The sequence below is a fragment of the Lampetra planeri genome, chromosome 7 (assembly GCF_965212315.1).
Source record: "Lampetra planeri chromosome 7, kcLamPlan1.2.h2, whole genome shotgun sequence".
In the NCBI taxonomy this organism is placed as follows: domain Eukaryota; kingdom Metazoa; phylum Chordata; class Hyperoartia; order Petromyzontiformes; family Petromyzontidae; genus Lampetra; species Lampetra planeri.
The window spans coordinates 3,991,284-4,012,634 of record NC_136113.1 but is presented as its reverse complement, the minus strand read 5'-3'; the positions used below and the strand labels follow the sequence as shown (position 1 = coordinate 4,012,634).

The 21,351-nt window shown below is 43.2% G+C and overlaps 1 protein-coding gene across 3 annotated transcripts in view; it reads right to left on the bottom strand.

Moving 5' to 3' along the window:
• Positions 1-21,351, bottom strand: part of LOC144719795 (spectrin beta chain, non-erythrocytic 1-like) — a 52,065-nt gene that overhangs the window by 13,961 nt on the left and 16,753 nt on the right. For 2 of the 3 annotated variants that reach the window (XM_078595992.1, XM_078595993.1), the window contains exons 3-18: positions 11,960-12,111; positions 10,464-10,637; positions 8,359-8,450; positions 7,847-7,927; positions 7,288-7,403; positions 7,043-7,155; positions 6,738-6,925; positions 5,939-6,056; positions 5,071-5,229; positions 3,948-4,250; positions 3,449-3,602; positions 2,348-2,939; positions 1,789-2,067; positions 803-940; positions 365-584; positions 34-231 (exon numbers count right to left, since the gene is read on the bottom strand). In XM_078595992.1, coding sequence (XP_078452118.1) covers positions 34-231; positions 365-584; positions 803-940; positions 1,789-2,067; positions 2,348-2,939; positions 3,449-3,602; positions 3,948-4,250; positions 5,071-5,229; positions 5,939-6,056; positions 6,738-6,925; positions 7,043-7,155; positions 7,288-7,403; positions 7,847-7,927; positions 8,359-8,450; positions 10,464-10,637; positions 11,960-12,111 — 3,077 coding nt within the window. Of the gene's footprint in view, positions 1-33; positions 232-364; positions 585-802; positions 941-1,788; positions 2,068-2,347; positions 2,940-3,448; positions 3,603-3,947; positions 4,251-5,070; positions 5,230-5,938; positions 6,057-6,737; positions 6,926-7,042; positions 7,156-7,287; positions 7,404-7,846; positions 7,928-8,358; positions 8,451-10,463; positions 10,638-11,959; positions 12,112-18,435; positions 18,958-21,351 lie in introns of those variants that run through there. The other variant, XM_078595994.1, reaches the window with a different exon arrangement.

Sequence of the window (21,351 nt, the reverse complement as noted above, 5' to 3'; positions counted from 1 at the left end):
CAAGCGCAAGAGATTAAGAAACCTCCTCATTACCTGGAAATCATCGAGGTCACGCAAGAACTGCTGCAGCTTGCTGGCTTCTCCCAGCGACTCCTCTCTGTTCTGCAGCGTCTCCTTCAGGTTGTCCCACACCTGGTTAATCTCCGCAAGGCGGCCCAAGATGGCATCTTGCTGCTCGGGGTGCATTGAGGCCAAACGCTCCGCCTCGCCTTGCAAGTCGGCCAATTTTGTCTGCACAATTACAAAAGAAAATGTGGATTTTTTTTAATTGAAGGTCATCCCTGAGAATGATACAACATCAAACACTGGTTTTATTTTTACTTTCTAAAAAGTCTTGCATTAATGTGTGCGACAAAATACTTGCCTGAATTGCAGCGAGGTCGCGCTCCATGCCAGACAGCTTGCGCTGCAAGGCCATGACGCCGGCGAGGTCGTTGCCCAGCTCCTGTGTGGACTCGATGACTTTAGTCTTCTCACGGATCCACGCTTTAGTTTCATTGCACTCCAGGTGGAAGTTCTGGATGCTCAGGGCAGAGCTCAGTGCTTCTTTCTTTTGGTCCACAAGCTCTCGGAAGTCGCTCCACCTGTACAAAACAAGCATAATTAGATCTTGACTTAAAGCTTTCGTGACTGCAGGAATTAATATTCTTGCTTTTTAAAAACTACAATTGTCTTGATGGTGTACAAATGCACTTATGTTATATCATACAACACAATAAAATGTTCATGAAGCAAATATAAAAGTAAGTGTTTGCTGCATATGTAAGAATATATAAATAATAAAGTTTGCTTATGTACTTACACAGAGTTGAGATGATCTTGCTTAGCCTTGATGTCTTGTTCGCTTGGGTGTCCCGCATGCATGAGCTGCCGAGCCAGTTGGTTTACGACTGCTATCCGAGAAGCCTGGCTGTTCATCTCTGGTTCAAAACCTTCAAACCTGTCACAAGCAACAAGCCAATTGATTTAGCACTCAACAGCAATTACATGATAATTATGACTCTAAACAACCACTAACTGTCAAAATAATTTACGGAAGCAATTTCAACTGCCTATTTTCTTTCAGGACCAGGCTTTAATTGTGATGGGTGGTTTGCCTCGAGCAAAGAATTCCATCCTGCTGTGGCACCTCTGAGAAGGGGAACACTCAATCATGATTCCATCCACAGGTCCACGCATGCCCTCCCAATCAAACTTCATATCATCCAGTTTGCTACAGCCAGACCTCACGTTGACAATCATGACCACGTCACATCCTATTCTCAAATCTTTAGAATCCTTCACGGTTCTGCCCCCCCACATCCCTGGACTTATACTGTCCTACTTATGCCCTTTGTTACAACAGTTCAGCCCTGCTAATCACACGCCAATCATACCCTCAAGCATTCTCTTCTGCTGCCCCCGCAGTCTGGAATTTCCTCCTTTGTTATCTAAACATCTGACTCTTTACCCCTGTACAGTACTACGCTCAAAGAACTACATTTCCTTTCATGATTATGATTGATCACCTACAATTACAGCTATGTTATATATTTATTCAAAACTAACACTATTGTAACTCAATCTTGATTTGAAGCTTTCATGACTGCAGAAATTAATTCATACTCTTTCGTTCTTTCGGTAAAGTCACGTAGATAACAACTTTTCTATCAAGGTGATTTTACCGAAAGAACCAAAAAGTATTGTAACTCAATGTCTCTTAAATTTTACTATAATCTTTTATCTTCTGTAAAGCAGCTTGACATTTACATTTGGACGCTATCAAATGTTCTGAAGAGCCGGCCTTACCTGTGCTGAATAACCTCCAGGTCCTCGAGCTTTTCGGGCACATCCATGGCATTGAGCCACTGGCTCTTCTCGTCAATCCACAGCTCGCAGGCCTCCGCCTCGCTGTACATCTTGTAGAGTGCCAGGGCATCCTGTAGCCGCTGCTTGCGCACGCGCGACAGCTCCACGAGCTCGCGGTAGCGCTGCTCCAGAGCCTCCAGGCGGTCCGGCACGCCGGCGCTGACCGTCACCTCATCTGGGAGCCCCTGCGCCTGCTCGTGCAGCGCATCCAACACAGGCCTGCAACGAGCACCGCGGTGTGAGCATTCTCGTAGGTTGTTAAATAAACTCTTTATCCTCTTGTAAGGCTGCTACGAATATACAATCTATCATGGCACCAGAGTGTTAAGACTCTGCTTACACTTGCAGAAGAGTGTAAAATGCTTCGCGTGGCCTTATGAAAATTATACATTGAATGAAAGCCTGAGCTCGTGTATATTTTGCCATGGAAAATCCCTAAAATGTGCGTGACCTGTAAGCGTGTTTCTCTGCCCCACGGTTTGTCCCCTCGACCCCTGACCTGTAGCTGGAGATCTCCTCGGTGACGTCCTTGTGCTTCTTGTTGAGCGACTGAGTAGAGAACTCGTCGTGGCCCATGTCGTCGCTGGAGACGATGCGCAGCGTGTCCTCCATCCACACCTCTATGTCATCGGCGTCTGCCTGGAACTGGTACAGGCTCTCGGCCACCTGCAGTCGCCGCTTGCGCTGCGCCGCCAGGTCCTCCAGGCTGGCCCACAGCACGTGCATCTCGGCGACACGCGCGCGGATGTCGTCGGCGCCGAAGTGTCCCGCGTCGGCCATCTCCTCGCCTTCGCGCACCGTCTGCTTGAGATCGGCCGAGCGGCCGTTGAGCTCATCCTCGACGGCGCGGTGCTGCCCCAGCAGGCGCAGCACGCCCGTCAGGTCCTTGCCGACGTCGCCCGATGACAGCAGCGGCTCCTTCTCGCGCACCCAGCCCTCCAGCTCGGCCATCTCCCAGAAGAAGCGCCACAGCTTGCGAGACTCCTCCAGCTTGGAGCGCCGCTCGGCGGCCAGCGAGCACAGCTCTGCATAGCGCTCCTCCAGGTGTGTAGCCCGCTCGCTGACCACGTGCGGGTCGCACGGCTTGTACGCTGCAACGGAAAAGGGCACACCCTTTTAATGCTTGAGATGGTCTGATGCAGTTCTAACTTCACTGATACGCTGTTAGTGGAAAAACACATATGGCTGCCTTACTCAGCTGCTCATTTTTAATTGCTAGTACAGCCTAAAATGGCCTTTCCCCTGTGATCCATGTTCTCATAACCCTCTTTTAAAAGTTACTAAAGGTGTTTATTTTACGAGCTAATTATTCACTAAAATATTCCATTCATTATGCCTGTTCACTTAATATATGTGGAAATTGTGAAACATTTATATTCTGTATTCACATTGTGAAAATCATATTGACAATGCCATCAGCGCCGATGTGATTATTCCTTCCCTCTTCGTCATGTTTAAATCATCAGGAAACATTTCATATTTTGACACTGCTATGCATGATCAAATAGTAGTACTATCAACACCGAGCTAAGCCAAGAATTACGCCCTTCAAATGCAACGAAGCGTGACCTGGCACGTAAGAATCGTTAACCAAGCTCACCATCGTCTTCGCTGGAAAACCTTTGTGCCGCTGCATTGACGGCCTTGACTCGGTCAGCCTGCACGGTGATGTCGGCCTCCACCAGTGCATGCTTTTGCAGCAGGTCCTCCACGCCCAGCAGGTGTTTGCCGTAGTCTTGTGAAAGCAGCCGCACCTACAGCCAAAATAGATTTCAGCATCAGCAGTGTATACACTGCGCCCTCGTCTGCAGGAATTGGCAGTTTACACATAGCCAGGGTCCAGTGGGTCACTTGAGAGAGGGAGCGTCTGTGTTGAAATAACATGCGGATTATTATTCTAACGTGTAGAGCATAACGACGTAGGTAAACAAGCCGGCCGAGGACCTTTTCTCCTGGTGCACACACGGTTACCTCTAAAGCATTCGTGCAATTGCCATCACGAAGCTAAGCCATTGTCGCGCGTTTCTTTTTGTCCTTTGCCAAGATTGTGCACGACGCACGCCGTCTCGCCTTGGTGACGACGGTGCAGAGAGCCTCACCTTCATTTCGTCCATCCAGTCGACGATGTGCAGCATCTCCTGGAAGACGCGCTGCAGAGCGAGGTTGGCCTCGAGGCGGTGGCGTCGTGCCGCCAGCAGCTCCTGCAGGTACTCCCATAGGCGCAGCACGTTGTCGCGCCGCGAACACACGCGGCGCACCTCGTGGTAGTCCTCGGCCTCCAGCTCGCGTGCCACGTCCACCACGGCCTGCACGCGCTCCTCGTAGGCCGCGATGTCGGCCTCGATCGCCTCGTGCTTCTTGGTGGCCGCCTCCACGGCCGGCAGGTCCACGCCAAAGTTGTCCTGATTGGCGGAGTGGGTGGTATGGTGAGATACATCACAATTGAAACATTGGAGTTTAGGTTTACATTCTTTTTAATTTGGTAGATGCATGGAGAAAAAATAATTTCTCATGAAGTGGCTACAAAGGAAGAGACGAAAGAGGATTTAGCATAGGGGAAAACTAACAAATCAGACCAAAAACATTAGAGCATTAGCTCTTTTTTCACGGTATAATGGTATAAACTGCCTTTATAATATTTGGCGAATTTGGCCCTAAAACTAAAATAATTCCAAATGTATGATTGCATAAAGCGACATTACAATTATTATTGAGCATATAACCATTCACACCCACCCAGAGAAATGTAATTAAATGACATTATTCATGGTTACGTTTCAATAACATATTCATGTTTACTGCTGTGCAGCAGCTACGATGACTTCAGGGTTTATTAGAAAGGTAATAAATGTGTGGCCCTGCAATCACTTGCTCATGCCACTGGTGGCAAAGGGGCCTCCAAAAGAGCAAACTGTCGGGTTAACATATTCTAGCGAACCAAAATGACAAATATCGATAACTTACAGCCCTTTGTCAATCCACTGCTGGACTCTCAAAACCAGGAAGCACCTGCACAGGAGCTGATTCCATCGCTGTATCTCCCAGTTGGGACATACTCTCACACGTGCGTTCCCTCCCTTGGCCGTCACCGCAATTAGTTTTGACCACGGGCCATCATCCATTCTTGCGACGTGCCCTAATTGTCGAATAATTAGCTGCCTGATAAGTATCCGCACTTAATATGAAGCAACCCACCCTAGTGGCCGTGCGCCGCTCACGAACCTGTGTGACGAGGCGCTGGTTCTCGCTGAGCCAGGTCTCGCGAAGAGCCGCTTTGCGGTCAAAGCGTCGAGCCAGCTGCTCCAGCTTCTCCTGTCGGATGAGCTCGTTCCGCAGAGCCAGCTCCCGTTCGTGCTCCGCCTTCTCCAGGCGCTCCCAGGCCTGGCCGCCGTGAGTGGGTTAGAATTTACCGAAGGTTATTATCGAAAGTTGAAAGTGTTTCAATAAATACAGTCGTCGTTACACAGCACGTCCCTTGAAGGTACTTTTGGTCCTAAAAAATGTGAACAAATGTAGCGTTCAAAGCACCTCGTTGGCTTGTAAGGATTTATTTTCTTCAGAATGGCAATCTGAGCTGCAGCTTAATGCAAAGCAGATATGACCAAAATAAATGGAGCTTATTGAACAGTAGAAAATACATTTACACAAGATATTCTTAGACGTAATTATCATCTTAACACGTAGGCTTTCACGACCAATATCATCCATAAGAGATTTTTTTGGGTTAGATTGCGTAAATATATAAATAAAACCCACGAAACGTCGTACTCAGTTTCTAAATGTTGTGGCTTGGCTCTCCAACACACCAGTTAGTGCTGTGCTAGTGACCAATTGGCATGTTCCGTTTACGTGACAACCCTTACGAGTTGGCTGTGTCGGGTGGTGGCGGGTTTTAACGACAAATTTATATATTTAAGTGATCCAACCCAAAAAAAAACCTCTATTATGGATAATCAATAGCTAGAGCTGGCTTGGATAATATAGACAAAGGTGGAGGGGGTGACTTCTAACGAAGCACAGTTTACATCACGCTCCCCCACTACTGGAACTCGCTCGTTAGGAGAGTGGCGGCGATGGGTGGCGACGGCACCTTGTTGATCTCGTTAACGAGCTTGCCCTCCCGGGGAGTGTACACCTTCTGGTTGTTTGCTCTCATCTTGCTCTGGATGGTGAAGAGAAGTACCTCCAGGTTCCCTTTCTCTGTGAATCTGAATTAATGATACATAAATTAGAAAACGCTTATTATAGGCAGTAGGACACATCTTGTTTTTTTTTTTTTTACAAATAGGATGGTAGAAACAAACGCACGTAAATATATTCTCACTTCAAAGAAGGTTCTTCCATGGTCATATCAGTTTGCATGTTTACATATAAATACACGTTCATACATGTGTGTGCATGCCATTGAGTTTTTCAAGCTGAATTATACATTTATGTTGCATTAAGAGCAAGCATTGAAACCTTTTACTTATAGAGCCTTATTAAATATGAATTGCATCCGTATGTCAAAGCGATGCATAATTTAACAGACAGAACTAGCTGCTTTGTGCTCAATCTTTGTGTTCTTGATTTTATTGTATGGACAAAGGCTTACAAATTGAGAGGGGAAAAACACTGATTATAATAGATAAGTCTTCAAGTGAGTACATAGAACATTAAAGCCTTTAAAATAATGAAGATAGATGTACCCACACATTTTTTTACCCATTATTTATTGATATACATGATCTAATTTTCAAAAGCGACATGGATGAATTTACAAAAACTGCAACGGGTATTTATTTTTAGTTGCAAAAAATGTTCATCCATGCAAACGAGCTGAGTCGTGTGCACATTGATCACTATTCGGCTGACAATACACAAAAAAATAAAGGTGGTTGGCTGCGTACTTATTTGGCTTCTCCACGGTGCGGTAGGTGCTGAAGGCTTGCAGCTGCTGCTGCACCCCGGTCAGAGAGTTGGCAAATTTGCGGTTGTTGAGAATGATGATGGTCTGCTCAATCCACTCCAGAAGTTCCGATGCCAGCGTCTCATACTTATCAATCATCTGGTCTGTTTCAATGGCGCTTTCCAGCACCTAGTGGGGAGGAGCACGGACGTCACAGAGTCGGTGAAAATCTGCGATGGAAACTTTTGCCATTGAATTTTGATGGAAACAAAAAAACATTGACAATGGCGGAAAAGAATATCATACCTTTCCAATGCGCTTGCCCTCAACAGCCAAGGCCTTCATCTTGGAGAAATAATGGTAGTATGTGACTACGTAGGTGATGATTGACTTCTCATCAGGTTGGTCCACACTGATGTCTAAAAATTAAATATGAGTGTTTAAACATGAAGTAAGCAAAGCAGCCATACAAATCAACAGAGGATAATTTCTCGAATGACTCGCAAACAAAATCTCTCACTTTTTTCGTGGAGAAAAACAAAAAGTCATACCTTCAGGATCAAGAAGCTTGGTGAGCCCGAGTTTCTGCTCAGCGATGTTGAAAGCATTTTGCAGATTGTGATGAGCATTGGACTTCTTCAGTTTGTCAAACTCAATCAGATCAGGCCTACAAACAACAGGTAAAAAATAGAAGATTTGTCAAGCAGAATATTTTTTTTATTTAATGCGTGCTACACAGGAATCTTTTTACAGATATAATTTGACCCTTAGATCATATATATATCTGAATTATAATGCTTAGTGCTATCGGAAATTATTTTTCACATCACCTAAAATAGTTCTGGAACATTTTATGCACAATAAAATAAAAGTATTTACCAACCAACACCCAGGTACACTGACACAAACGTTAGAGAATTGACATTTTATCATCTAAATTCACCATGTGTAGCACTGTTATTGTAACACTCTGCAACCCACTTTCACATATTTACTCTCAACATATGCAAATGAAATTCCTTGCACTGCCAGACTACACAAATAGTGGCGATTTTAACATTATTTTACGAGTCTGCATTCCTTCTCAAAACGAAACCGAGGGGGTGTTACCTGTGTTTGTGGACGATGGCATTGAAGGCCAGACCGTCCCGCCAGCTGGTCGTGAAGTTGTGTATGTTGACATTCTGGTATCTGAAAAAACATAACATTGCATACATTGTGAGTACAATTGATATGCCAGGCTCTGCTTTCAGAACAAACATTGTGCAATCAAAGCCAGAAAAAAAGGGAGAGTAATTTAATGAAACAGGATGTAATGAGCACTTTGGCCCTGCTAACAAGAAAGTGCTAAAAGACTCCTGTCACATATCAGGCAGCGTCTGGAAATGATCCAACTCATTTTGAATGGCCAGTTGTCTTATTGGAGGGTGGACTGTGGGGGTGGGTAGAGGTCCCTTTAAAAAAGAAACGTCCTCACTACTTCAAAGTATAAAATCAAGTCTAAAAACCACCTGGGGAAAAGCATGGACAGTGCGCCACCCTTTTGAAATCAACAATTAATAATGGCCACGTGAATAACACACGTTCACTTCTGTTGTAAAAACATTGTTGGAAGAACTTACCCAGCTGTTTTCATCTGACACCACAGGAGTAAGGCGTCCTTAGCAGATCTTCTCTCCTTATTGTCTTCGGTTTCCACGCTGATGTCTTGAATCTGATTAAAATAGAAATGACACGAGGTTACACACAACTGTCTAAAATACCTGCCTACCCGAATTTTTTTTCAGGAATTGGCAGCAGGCTTGATTCCTTTTTTTCAACATAAATTATTTTACCACAAATGTAAAAACATCAGATTCATTTTGTTAATGAAAGCATATGCAAACATATGTTAATGGCTATGAATACTGCAAGGAACAATGATTTTCAATGTCTCCTAAGACAGCCGAGACCAAAGCAATTGACAAAATAAAAAAGTCGATTCAAATGTAACCAAAACTGTATGTTTGAACCTATAAATGGTTTCTTTGTCAATATATTTTAAATTGCAAATGAAAATAATTGCTTGTGGTTCATTGAAAATTAACGCATTATTACGTCCAGTAATTATTTTCCCAGCTCAAACCATGACAAATATAAAATTGGGCACCACCTATTATTGTCCGACCATTCCAATAAAATAAAAAACATTTTATAACCTAATCATTGATATTGTTATTTCAGTCAGGTTGGTGTAGTCCAATGAAATGCCAACACGACAGTAGAATATGCCAGTGGGCTTTATCCTCGGTGTAGTTACATAAACGGGTTTACTACAGGACAGGCTGCACATTCAAACTCAATAACGCAGGTGCACAGTGCACAGTGGCTTACTCAGACCTACACACACTAAAAATATCAGCAGATATTAAAACCTCACAGTTGCCAATGCTGACACACTGTACGTTGGAAATTCCATCACGTAACTACTCTAAAATACGCTCTCTCAATTCATAAGGTTGTGCTATGCTTTTAGAAGCACATTGCATTTAAACTGCTGCCCTCTGTATGCATTCAATAAAATCACGCTCATGTACGCATTATAACTGGTGCTTTAGGGCTATCATGAAATGAAACGTTAAAAAGGTATGGCCGTAAATCTTTCCGAGCTCACAACAAAAACCGAGCTGAAAGTATTCTGTGGGCAGTTGTAATTTTCATGCATCTGTAGTGACATAAGAAGGGAGGGGCTGCTGGGGGCTCTGGGTTCCCAGGTGGGTCCAGACGCTTAAGCCTCTGGGCGCCAGGCGTTGAGTTCCCAGGGGGTCCAGACGCTTAATCCCCTTGGCGCCGCCAAAGGGGGGGGCTGTGTGTGCTCTGTGGGATATCTGGGGGCGCACACGGCCCCACCCCTCGTTGTACCAGGCATAAAAGGAGAGCTCCCTGGACGATCGGGGCCCAGTTGTAACTCAAGACCCAAGACCCACGACCAGCCATCTGAAGACCCGGGGATGCTGTGAGAGCCAGCGCTGGGACTCTGGAACTCCCGACTCTACGACCTTGTGAGGGCGAGTTCCGGAGCGTAGCCAGAGTAGAGTATCTAGGCTGTGTAGCTAGGCTGTGTACCTAGGCTGTAACAGAGTATCAGGACTGTTGGACTGTTGGAGTGTTGTATTGTAATAAAGAAGTTACCTCTACAAGTGTCTCCGGAACCTGTTACACATCATTTGTGCGTCCGTATCCTTAGAGGCCCAGGAGAAACACAGCTGAGGTAATTTAAATTACCTCCATTTCTCAAAAAGTGCAGAGGCTTACAAAAGCTTTTGTTTGCTGCCAAGGGATAATTTAAAAAGTTTAAAATAAATATTTGTGTTGGTCGAATGGAAGAGACTGCAAAACTGAAAACCAAGAAATTCATCTGCATTTCATTATCCTGCCCAATGTCATACCCACATGTAATTAGTCGAACGGTCATGTTGAATATAAAGACACCAGAGCTGAATTAAGAGACGTATAGTAAACTACATGAGAATTAGTCATTTAGCCAACTGCAGCGGTTATATAAGAAATACTTTTTGATACGACGCATATGGAGAACAATGTAAGCATAGAATTTAAAGGGTTTGAAAATCAACACGATTCACAAAACGATGGAAGTGGTCCCTAAGGCTCACGTGAGAGTGTTCGCATGGTGGACATCATCACAAGTAGTTCCGTTTTACACAGACAAAAAAAGGCAAACGGACACCTGGAAACGCAGGATGATGGTCCAGATGAGGCCCAGGATGAGACGGTGGTTTCCATCCACGATGTCGTGCGAGCCCATGTTCTCCAGGTGCACCTTCTGCTCCTTGAGGAACTGCAGCGCCTTGTCCACATTCTCGAGGCAGTGGATGCGCATCTTGCCACGCGTCGGCTTGGGCTGGGGGTGGCACAGGTGCACACACACGCGTGTGTAGGGGTTGATAAGAGACGTGCGTACATTACTGCTTGGCATAGCCGACTGAACACACCTGTGCTTGACACGGGTGCACATGTTATGTACTCAAGACTCATCAGAAGTGTTTTTAATTTGCAAAGTAAACAAAAAAGCAATGTAAGTTCCTGGGTGTACTTAGTGTGTTAAAATTAAAATTTTGCCCAGTTTACAAAACTTTGTACGGAGTTACCAATGTGTCTGGGCAAAGATGTAGGTAATTGTACACCAGTAGTGTCGTTATGAGACACCAAAGGCCCCCTGCTGTGCCAAAAACATTGTTCCTCTACAAGGAAAGGTTTTCCCAAGAAATTCCATAAAAACAGTGCCAAGTTATCAAAGCCTTTCATCTAACTCTTTATCCTCACGTTTGTACATGTGTGAGCTGAACAGGAAGTGAAAATGGTAGCTATAAGAGAAATGTGGGATTTTTGTCCTCACTCAACACAAATGCCTCAAAAAAATCAAAAGACCATTCCTGTGATGTGATGGATGTGCATGTAAACTCTGGCTTAAAAGGAAGAGATGTGAAATTGGCCCAAGAGATATGATTCGTAGTTTTACCATCCATTCTCTACCACCATGAGTGTTTTTTTGTTACCAGTTATACTTTAAATACAGCTCTTTCCTAAGTGTTTTACTTTTCAAATAACATTTCCTTAATGTAATCACTGAGTGGTACATTTTCACAAGCATCCTTGAATCCAGTGCAATGAACTAAAACCATTGGCAGAAATGAAAATTAACTGAATACAACACGAAGCAGCAGATTTAACATGCTGTGTTTTCTTTAGAGCGAAAGGCTACGTTTGACTTTTGTGCTAAAGGTGCACCTAATTTAAAACCAACATTTTATTATTATGGTTGAAGTAAATGCCAAAGAATCTACCTGCATGCTCCTCAGTGCAACCAGTTTATCTGGTTTTTCTAATTGACTGCATACTTTACTCCCAACTTCTGAACAATACCAAGGATGGATGTATAGCTATGACTGACTATAGCATTGTGTAACGTTCTATTTTAACTCCCGAGCCTCAGTCACGTTCACAAAATCCAAACGATCATACTTGGGATGACTGGGATAGAGAGGAGATAGCTTATAACATTTTAAAGCAGAGCTGCTTGATCACAGCCCAAGCAATCTTCATTAAAAGATACCCTCTCTCACACATTTCATCTGACAATACTTTCTAAATGCAATCAAGAGTGCGCTGGACTTCATTTTTTTTTATTTTGGTGCCAAGGTGACCCGTTCTTGCTTTACTGACCAGCTTCTCCCCAGATAGGACCTCAAGGAGCTTGATGAGCATGCGGCCATCGCGCAGGTCCGTGTAGAGGTCGGTGATGCGGCAGGACACGCGCGCCAGGTGAGAGTTCACCCACTTGGTGAAGGTCTTCTTCTGTACGGCCTCACGCTCATCTTTACACCGCCATCAGGCCAAACACAGAGTGGGAGGACATGAGGAATGTGTCTAACATTTCCATTTTCCAGCTTGACCTTGTCTCAACAGCAGTTAAAACGCAATGCACTTTAAACAGTGGCATTTGTTAATAATAAACCACTGACTTTGAATGCTGTCACAGTGCTCCTGGTCTTATACTTGGGTTTATATACATATGATTCAAGTGAAACAAACATTGCCGATTCATTTTGGATAGCAATGACATCCAGTCCTGCTCAGGCTGGGATTTTCATAACAAATGTTTTGAGGTGGGTGACTGGTGGTGTATGTTTGGGTAAGAAGCAGCTCAAGTTGATCCAATAAGATCATGCTGCTGTCTGGCCATGGGCAATAGAATGTTTTTGTTTCCAGAGGAATTCAAGGAAACTCTCTGCCATTTAATGATTTATTATTTTTTACAAAACCCATTAAATCATACTAAAATTCAGAGCCATGTGGTTTGATGTAACAATGTTTTAGTTTTTCATATGGACTTAAAAAGACTGCCTTAGGTCGAACATTTTCCAATCTTTCCTTGATCCTACCAGTCCATATTAATACAAATGCAGACCTACTGAATGGCATACGTGATCAGAATTGTCAATGGTAAATAATAAATTATTAAATGTTTTGAACTTTAAAAAAAAATTCAAGCCAAAGCAAATAACATACTGCAGGGTAAGTTTGAAAAAATGTATCAGCATGCTTTCACGTTAAAATTGATGTCGCCATCCCACAAGTTAATTCATCCAATTTCTCACATCAGTGCTCCACGAGTAGCAGGTTATAAGGTACCGCCTTGGCTACACTGTACGTGAAATCGGCATTTTTGCCATCTCACCTCTCAGCCCCTCCTACGTCTTTGAAAGTAATCCCCTATCAGCAATAGCAAATACCGACACACACAAAAAACAGTGTTGAAAAAATAAGCGGCAACAAACGGAACCTTGAAAATAGGCACGCACCCGACACTACAAATACTGCAATTCGCAAGTTTCAGAAGGAAGTGTGTCTGCTCAAATGAGGGTGGTAGGACCGTACCCTGAGTCATTTGTGGGCATTCCACAAAGCTACAGCCAGAGAAAGTCTAGCCAAAGGACAGCCACTGTAAATTGAAATTGGTTAAGTTTCTGTTAAATATTTGAAATATCCATCAGTACTGTGCCACTGATTGTTTCCATCTACAGCAAAACTTAATGGAAACTTCAGAACACATCAGTAACCAAACCCATTCTCGTGAGAGATAAAATACAGCTTAAACCGAATTTAAACCACCTTTTTAAAATTAGATGTCTGACACCACCACGGGAGGTTAATTCACTGCTGCATGCATGTAGGCAGAAACACAACTTTTCACCATTCCTTCCTTTCCACTCGACTTGCTTTTAAATGTATTACTTATCAAAGCAAATTACAACATACGCAGCAACTGCTGTTTATTTTGCCACGGTTTTGCCTTGGCAATTGTGGAGTGTGATTATCGTGTCATCGGTTTGGATGACACGATAATGGAAACCCTCATGTGTTCAAGGTTGTTGCAATTTTTTTTTATATACGAAGGTCGAATGTGTTTTGCCCTCATTAATAACCTACCTGCAATATTTGATTGAGTATATTTACATTTTTAAAAAGAGGCGCATCCTATCCACTAAAGGTAATGTGTTCAATGACACCATATTTATGAATTTGTGAGTTTTGTCAACAAATTTATCTACCAGAATCTTGTCCCTTCAAAGTTATGATCTGCATAAAACAAGACGTGGGTGTCACAACTTGTTTGCACCAAACTATGCTCATAAATATGCATAGGCGTTATAGATTGTAAATTATGCAAACACCATTTGGGTGCAGCTGGCACCATCGAGGTTGGGTACAACAACGTCCACATTTTTCACGGGGCCCTTCCCATTTGAGTGCAACGGTCACAGAGGGTGGCCATGGTTTTTTTTTTGCCATGAGTGTCCCTATTCTTCCTGGTGGCCCGTGCTGCCCCCAGTGAATTTGCAATTGCCCCGTGGGCAGGGGCGAGCAGCGTGCTTCACTAGCAGGCCCCATGTGATCAGTGGGCCACCAACACTTGTTGGAAGGGTCACGTGTTATTCCCAAGAATTAGATTTTTTAAAATGGTGTATTTCACGCATGATGTTGTAACATTTGTGCTCGCACTTGCCTTGTGATATTTTACACTTTATGGGATTACTTTACAATTGCGAGGCATGTTTGTACATTTTAAGTGATTGAACTCCTAAAATTAGTTAAGTATTGAAGTTCAGTAATTCATCTAATACAGTAATTAGAATAAAAGGGTCCGGTGGTGTCATTAGACCCTTAGGTGGTTAAGTAGTTGGGTGGGGCATATCATTTGAAAGGCTGAAGCTTTTCAAGTGGACTGAAAATCCGGGTTTACGTTTCTATATACAGAAATGACAGCACTGACAGAGATTACCCATTTACAAAAAAACAATATTATTTTCTAGCAGCACATAATGAACACCTCAATAACTCGTATGACTCCTGGTATATTCACGCATTTTTGCGAATACAGAGAGATACATTATATTCACATCAGGGGAGAATAACCCATATTACCAGGCTGAAAATACTGTATTGTCACGTGCACGTACAAACTACATACAAGAGGCATTCAAGTAAAACGCCATCTTGCAGTGGCATCACGAAGGCATGCAAAACCTAAAACACTTCTCATGCTGTTCCCCTCCCCCACACCTGCTGTATCCCCAGAGCCGTAAGCTCTCTCTCTCTCTCTCCCTAAGATGGTTGACACGCAGGTGAACGCAACGAGTGCGGCGATAAATTAAAGCAAAAATCTCTCGTCGTTCCCTGTGCCCTTGTGTACGCTCGGTGATAATGAGTGGATTCGTTTCATCACCCGCGGTGTGGTATGGGCCGAGACGTGGGGGCTTCTTTCAACCACCAGAATTAATAAAAGCATCCTCGTGCTTGCGGCATAAGCATCTCCTCGCCCCCACCAGCAGATATAATTTCAAACCAAAATACGGTAACGTTGATTGTAGTGATTTTGATAGGGGGAATAGTTGTGCACAGTTTAGACCAGCCGACACAGTCCCCGTATCCGACCGAGACCTCTCGTACATTGCTTCTCAAGTGTCTGCAGCTTACTCGAGACCCCGTTTTCAATGAATGCACACCCAAGTGGAAAAATAAGCACTGCTCAATTACCAAGTGAAAATAATGTCTAAGCTGTACCTTTGCGAATTCAACAATGTACACAGCATGTGAGGCTTTACGCAGAGATGCGGAAGTCAAATCCACATAAATCTTTAACATTTCATATTTGGTGCAATTTTCTCCATTGCATCTACTTACCCAATCCAGTCACTTTCCTTGTAAAAATTACATTTTTTGTATACATCCATTTTTCAGCGCAATTCATAATCGTACTTTACTTTATTCACGTTTTCTTAAATTCAAGTTAGTCTAGATGTGTTACATTTAAGGGATGTTTTAAAAATTGCGTTGCTAAAATGTCTCGAACCCAGGTCGCCCTTGTAATTGAGGTACTGTAATGTTTTATGCATCTCAATGGGTTTCTCGTCTCCTGATTCAATAATGTATACCGAATGATATAAACAAGGAACAGTGTTAAGACTACAAATGGGATTATTGTTGGCGATTCCATTTCATGACATAAGTGCCCAGTTTACAGAAACAATTGACGTACTTGGGAGGACCTTGGGAGTTCTCCATGAATTTGTAATGTTTCACTTCTGAAGCATTTGTTACACATAGTTGCGTCCAATCACCAAACTAACACATTTTTGAGCAATATTTGGCCAAGACTACATGTGCTAATTGGCTTATTTTGAACATGAGTATGCATCAAAGCAACATTATTGTCGCCACTTGTCTTGAATGACATCACTATTGCATAAAATATTGGGAAACTTTTTTTAAAGCTATGACAACGCCGGTGACCTTCTGAGGATCAAATTAGATGGCTCATTTACTCACAACAGGGCTGCTGCGCAAGTCAAAGCCTCGCATGCAGCACCTTCAAGAACACGGGTGTCTTTTCACAGAGCGAATCGGCAATACATGTAACATCGCAGAGTTAATGACAGTGCTGCTAAAGGTTCAGTTGTTACTCCGGAAAGCTGACAAGCCGGGTCAGTGGGTGCCTAATTCAAACATTCGTAGCAGAGGACGCTTTGTTGAAGGGCGTCCCATAAGATGTTGTGGTTAAAAAAAAATCATGGAAGAAAACGACATATTGTTTCCTGAAGACGACCGCTTGTTTTGCGATCGAAAACATCGTAGTTTTTATTTTTTGGTATTTTCTTTGAACCTATCTACGTGACTTTACCAATAGAAAACGTGTTCCAACTTCATTTGGGTTGCATTTTCTTCTCTTGCTCTGGTGGTGTCCCGATGAGGTGCACACCTTTCTAATAACAGCTCTATTACACCCCAAAGTATAATGTAGTGTTTTCCCAACACGACTGCCTCTTGGGCTTATGACATGAGGTGTAATTATGGGCTTGCGCAAGCAATCAGCATATGCCTGACGCACAGCCAGAACAGCAGAATGTCTCTGCAGATTAATATCCTCAGGAGGCAACGCACCCACATGCCACATCATTGTGAAATGATGAGGCAAATTCTATGACAGCACGTTGCATTGTCAAACTAAATTTACAACGCTTACGCACCACTGTGCAAGAACTGTGAATCTGCACGTTAAACATCACTTCATTTAAAGACCCCGAGCAATACGCTTCTGAGATGTACGACGAGGTGAGGCGTTCCTGTATTAATAACAGATTACCGATACTATTTGGAAAGTCCATCAACAACTTATAATATACAATGCAGCTGTGTGTTGAAGCTTTATCGAGGCAGACGAGAGCCATTTTGTAAAGCTGTATGTACACAAGCACTGTCCTTCAACATTCTGTATTTGAATAATTGCAGCACCCACTGGGCAACTGAAATTTGAGAGCTAGAAACGAGATCACTCATTAATAATGCAGTTGCAGTCACCAAATGTTGTTCCTATATACTCATTTATGTTTGCAATTTTAAAGAACTAATTGCATATTGTAACATTTTCACTTCAAAAGTTGTTCTCTTCTCGCTAATAAACATGCAACTAATTTGTGTGAATGTATTTTGTGACTGGTTCATCATTACAGATTGCGCACGTAAAGTCAATGCCCTAATTTTTTTGTTTCAAACCCTGACACGGGAGGGCTGGGTGGCCCAGGTAGCCCACATGCTTGCCACCGAGAAACGTCTCACGGAGTTGATCATTTGATTCCTGTAAACAGCTGGTAAATTTGTCATTAAATAACGAAAACGTGCCTTCCAACGCACGTGGACGTTGGGCATTTCAAAGTAATTTGCGAGAGTAGCCATGATTTATCAGATTCGTAACCCAAATTACAAACTATAAAATTGTTTGGCATCGTAAATCTGAGCAATCCAGGTTTGTCTTTTAAACGAGCATCTCAATCGACCCCAACGGGTTAAAGGACATTTGTAATAAAAAATAAATGCTATGCAATTGTAGAACCTTAATCGCACAAATACAACTGCAGCTCATTTAGTATACCTGGAATGTCATATATCATATTTGTACAAATATATTTGTGAAAATGAGAGGTCGGCTATGCGCCATTCCTTTCGCCATTCCACGAGCTATCCGATAAGACTGCTCTGGTGACTACTGATACCACTGCTCTTGCTAATAAAACATTAACTAACCTTTCCCGTGCCTGCCTTTGCTACAGACATTACTTTCTTACAACAAGCACAACCTTCAAAACTTCTAGTTAAAAGCTTTGCAGCCATGAAAACTTAAACCTTGGAGCGTGTTCTTCAAAAAGCAGAGGTGCTTCTCAGATGCGTAGAACTAATGTATCAATTACACTGACAAAACGATAACATCGTTTGATAGCATTCTTGCTCTTCAGCTCAATGAAACTTTGTGTGCGACCTTCAGACAAGGTGCGGTAAATGATCGTACACGTAATTAAAAAACCCTCGCCCAGGATTTACCACTCTGTTCTGCAACTGCAGATTCGTCTACGTGCATTAATGATACATCTCATTAACATTAACGCATTAATTAAAAGCCACTGCCAGAGAGAGTTCCTGGGAGGGAACCCACACCGTTTCCTATAGTGATGTCCATTTAATAAATGTCCTAATTTATGGCTGCATCTGAACAACAAAACGCGTGTCCTGTTTAGCCACGTGCAAGGCCATCCAACCCCTCGTGGCTTGAGGAGCGGCTCTCCCGGAGAAGTGGCACCACGTACCTTGCAGCTGCTTGAACCTGCCGTCCAGCTGCGCGTAATGCTGTATGATGGCCGGCGAGTAACCCGGCGCTGAAGAGGGTCTGTCCAACAGGCTATCGTTTTCAGCCATGAACGAAGCACAATCCAAATGTTTAGCTCATTTGCCAACCCAATAGCAGCCTGCCGAAGACTCTCTTCCTCTCCGTTGGAGCAGTCACACTCACGGCGCAAACAGAAAACGGAGCTCCGGCGATGGGCACCCGAAGCGGAACGCAAAAGTAAACACCGGGCAGGCTTCTTTTCAATGGGCGAGTGGGTGTGTAGCCAGCCGCCAAGCACACCGGTCACCACCGCGGGTTGGACAGGATTCCTTTCTTGAGTCTTGCACGGATTCTTACAACCGAAATGGAAGGCTTCGGCGTTGGCCGCCAAAAAAAGTTGTGGTGGATTTTTTTTCTTATTCTAAGGTTCAGCACCAAAGCACAGTGAGTGGGCAGACAAACTTTGCCGTTTACCAGTTCAAAGTCCACACGGGGGAAAAGTACCGAAGCACAGTAGCTTGCTCTTTGGTATTATGAGTGACTCGATGAGGATTGGTCGGCTCGGTCCATTGTACGGCCTCATTTCTATTTGCATAAAAAAGCACGGAGTGGGCTGGGCTATGCTACTCCGCACACACATCCTTTGCACAAGAAAAGTTAATGTGACGTTAAACACACATGCATAACACTGAGCACTGCGACTATTTTTATGGAATTTAGCCACATGGCAATAGTTTAAGCAACAGAAAAATTAATGTACTCGGTAAAAAAAAAAAGTTAGCACAGAAATGATAAATGCTTCATTGCTATGGAAAAAATCTAACCCTGTGAACCTAAAGTCCAAAATGCCTTTCATTCGTGTAAGAAAAATGTATTATTCTTTGTTAGACTTATTAGTTTAGCTTTGAACAAATATGCTGGTTAAAAAAAATTTCCTCCATTTTCTTACAAAACGGTAGAGGTCAGTGACTCACCTACCCTCTCCTTCGCACAACCTGTGTCAACGCTGAAACTAAACACCGCCGCTCACATTGTACCTGCTGCACACATTAAGAACAATATGGCCAGCACATCCACATGTTTGATCAAGAATATACGGAAGAACGTACGTCCTCTGGTCTAACACCGTTTGGGACTAGGCTCAAAAGAAAGTCATCTCTGGTGTGGACCAATCAGTTTCAAAGACAATGCATATATTATCAGAGTATGTTGTTTGTTTGCATTCTGACCACAAGTATTGTGGTTAATGCAGACATGATTCCTTGTACAAGTTTCTGTTTGGTGTTTTAACATCTCAACACCTGTTTTGTTGCCAGAAAAAAGGGGAAAACCTATTCTCATACGAAAGAACTAATCTAATATTTCACAATCGGGACAAAAAATGTACAGACAGTCCTCGACCTACGAACGCCCAACTTACGAACACCCGTACTTACAAACCAGTTTCCATGAAATAAAAAAAAACATCGACTTAAAACGCAAACTCGCAATTGCAAACTGAACCGTGGAACTATTTTGTTCAGAGGAGCGATCCTCCGTGAGATGTATTGAGTCGGCCTCGCGCTGGGAGTGAGTGTTTGCGTTGTGTGTGTGTTGCGCTATGAAAGCGATAACTCGAGTTCGATCCTTGCTCACAGCCAACACCAGAATCTGGTGCGGTGTATAAACATCACTACTGGGGAGACAAAGGCGGCCGGGCGTGATGTTGGCCACCCACTCCCTCGTGTGCCGTGCCGGCCTATGAAGGCGCTGTTCGCTAATAGCACTTGCCCCAACAGCCTGTTAAGGTTACAACGTTGGGTGTGTTTATGTCTTTGTGTGTTTGTGTCTGTGTGTGCAATTGTGGGGTGACTTATTTCACCCCTTCCGACTACAGTACAAGCTAGCATCAGGACTCAAGCAAAGTGAAAATAAAAGTTTGTTTTCTATTTATGTTACTTTATTTTAGGCTTAATTTACTACACACTACTTTTTACAGTGTTACAATGCTTCCCTTTTTGTTGAACCTGAACACATTTTATAACACTGACCATATGGGCATTTAAATAGGGTGCATTATTGTGTTCCGACTTACAAACCGTTCGACTTACAAACGGATCTCAGGAACGAATTAGGTTCATAATCCCGATCTGAAAGGGAAGACGCCATAGGCTGTGCCACTGTATAAGGATATCTTAATGGTGGTAATGAGTTAAAATTTTGGAATTGTATAAAGTGTATAGATTATTCTCATAGTCTCCATTACAGGCAATTCTTTTAAAGTGAAACAAAAATCCCCAAATCAATGAGTTTTCAGCACTGTACATACACTCCATACATCATAGAATTACACAGCATTACAAGATAGCCTCTGCCCATGTGCCCTTTTCAATGTGCTGTATGCTTGAATGTGTAGCTCTAAATCGAATGTTAGCAACAACAGAATTCATTGAGAAATACAACTGTGTACTATGTGGCAGTAAAGGTACACCTGCCTCGTAAAAGCATGCCTACACAGAGCAATGTAGTGTGTAACTTTTATTTGGCGACCTGCTCAGTTAAATTTCACAATCCTTTCTAAATATTTGTATGCTTAAGGGCCTCCCAAATGCTGTCGTAGTCACATGGGGCTTGTCTGACCATACTTCTCCTTGCTGGTCAGTACTGGTTGGTGAAGAGGGAGGCCAAGGAGCAGTTCTGGTATCAATCGCCATTGATGTGAGCAGTGGCCGGCAATCAAACTCAGGTCGCTGGGGTCGTAGCATAGTGCACGAACCACTGTGCCCCCCGCTCAGTTATATAATATTCCCACAATGGCAATTCAATGTTCTGAGCCAACTATACAGGTTGGTACACATTTTTATTTGGCTTTATCATGACGACAACCATCATCGCAACAGATGTTCACATCATTTTT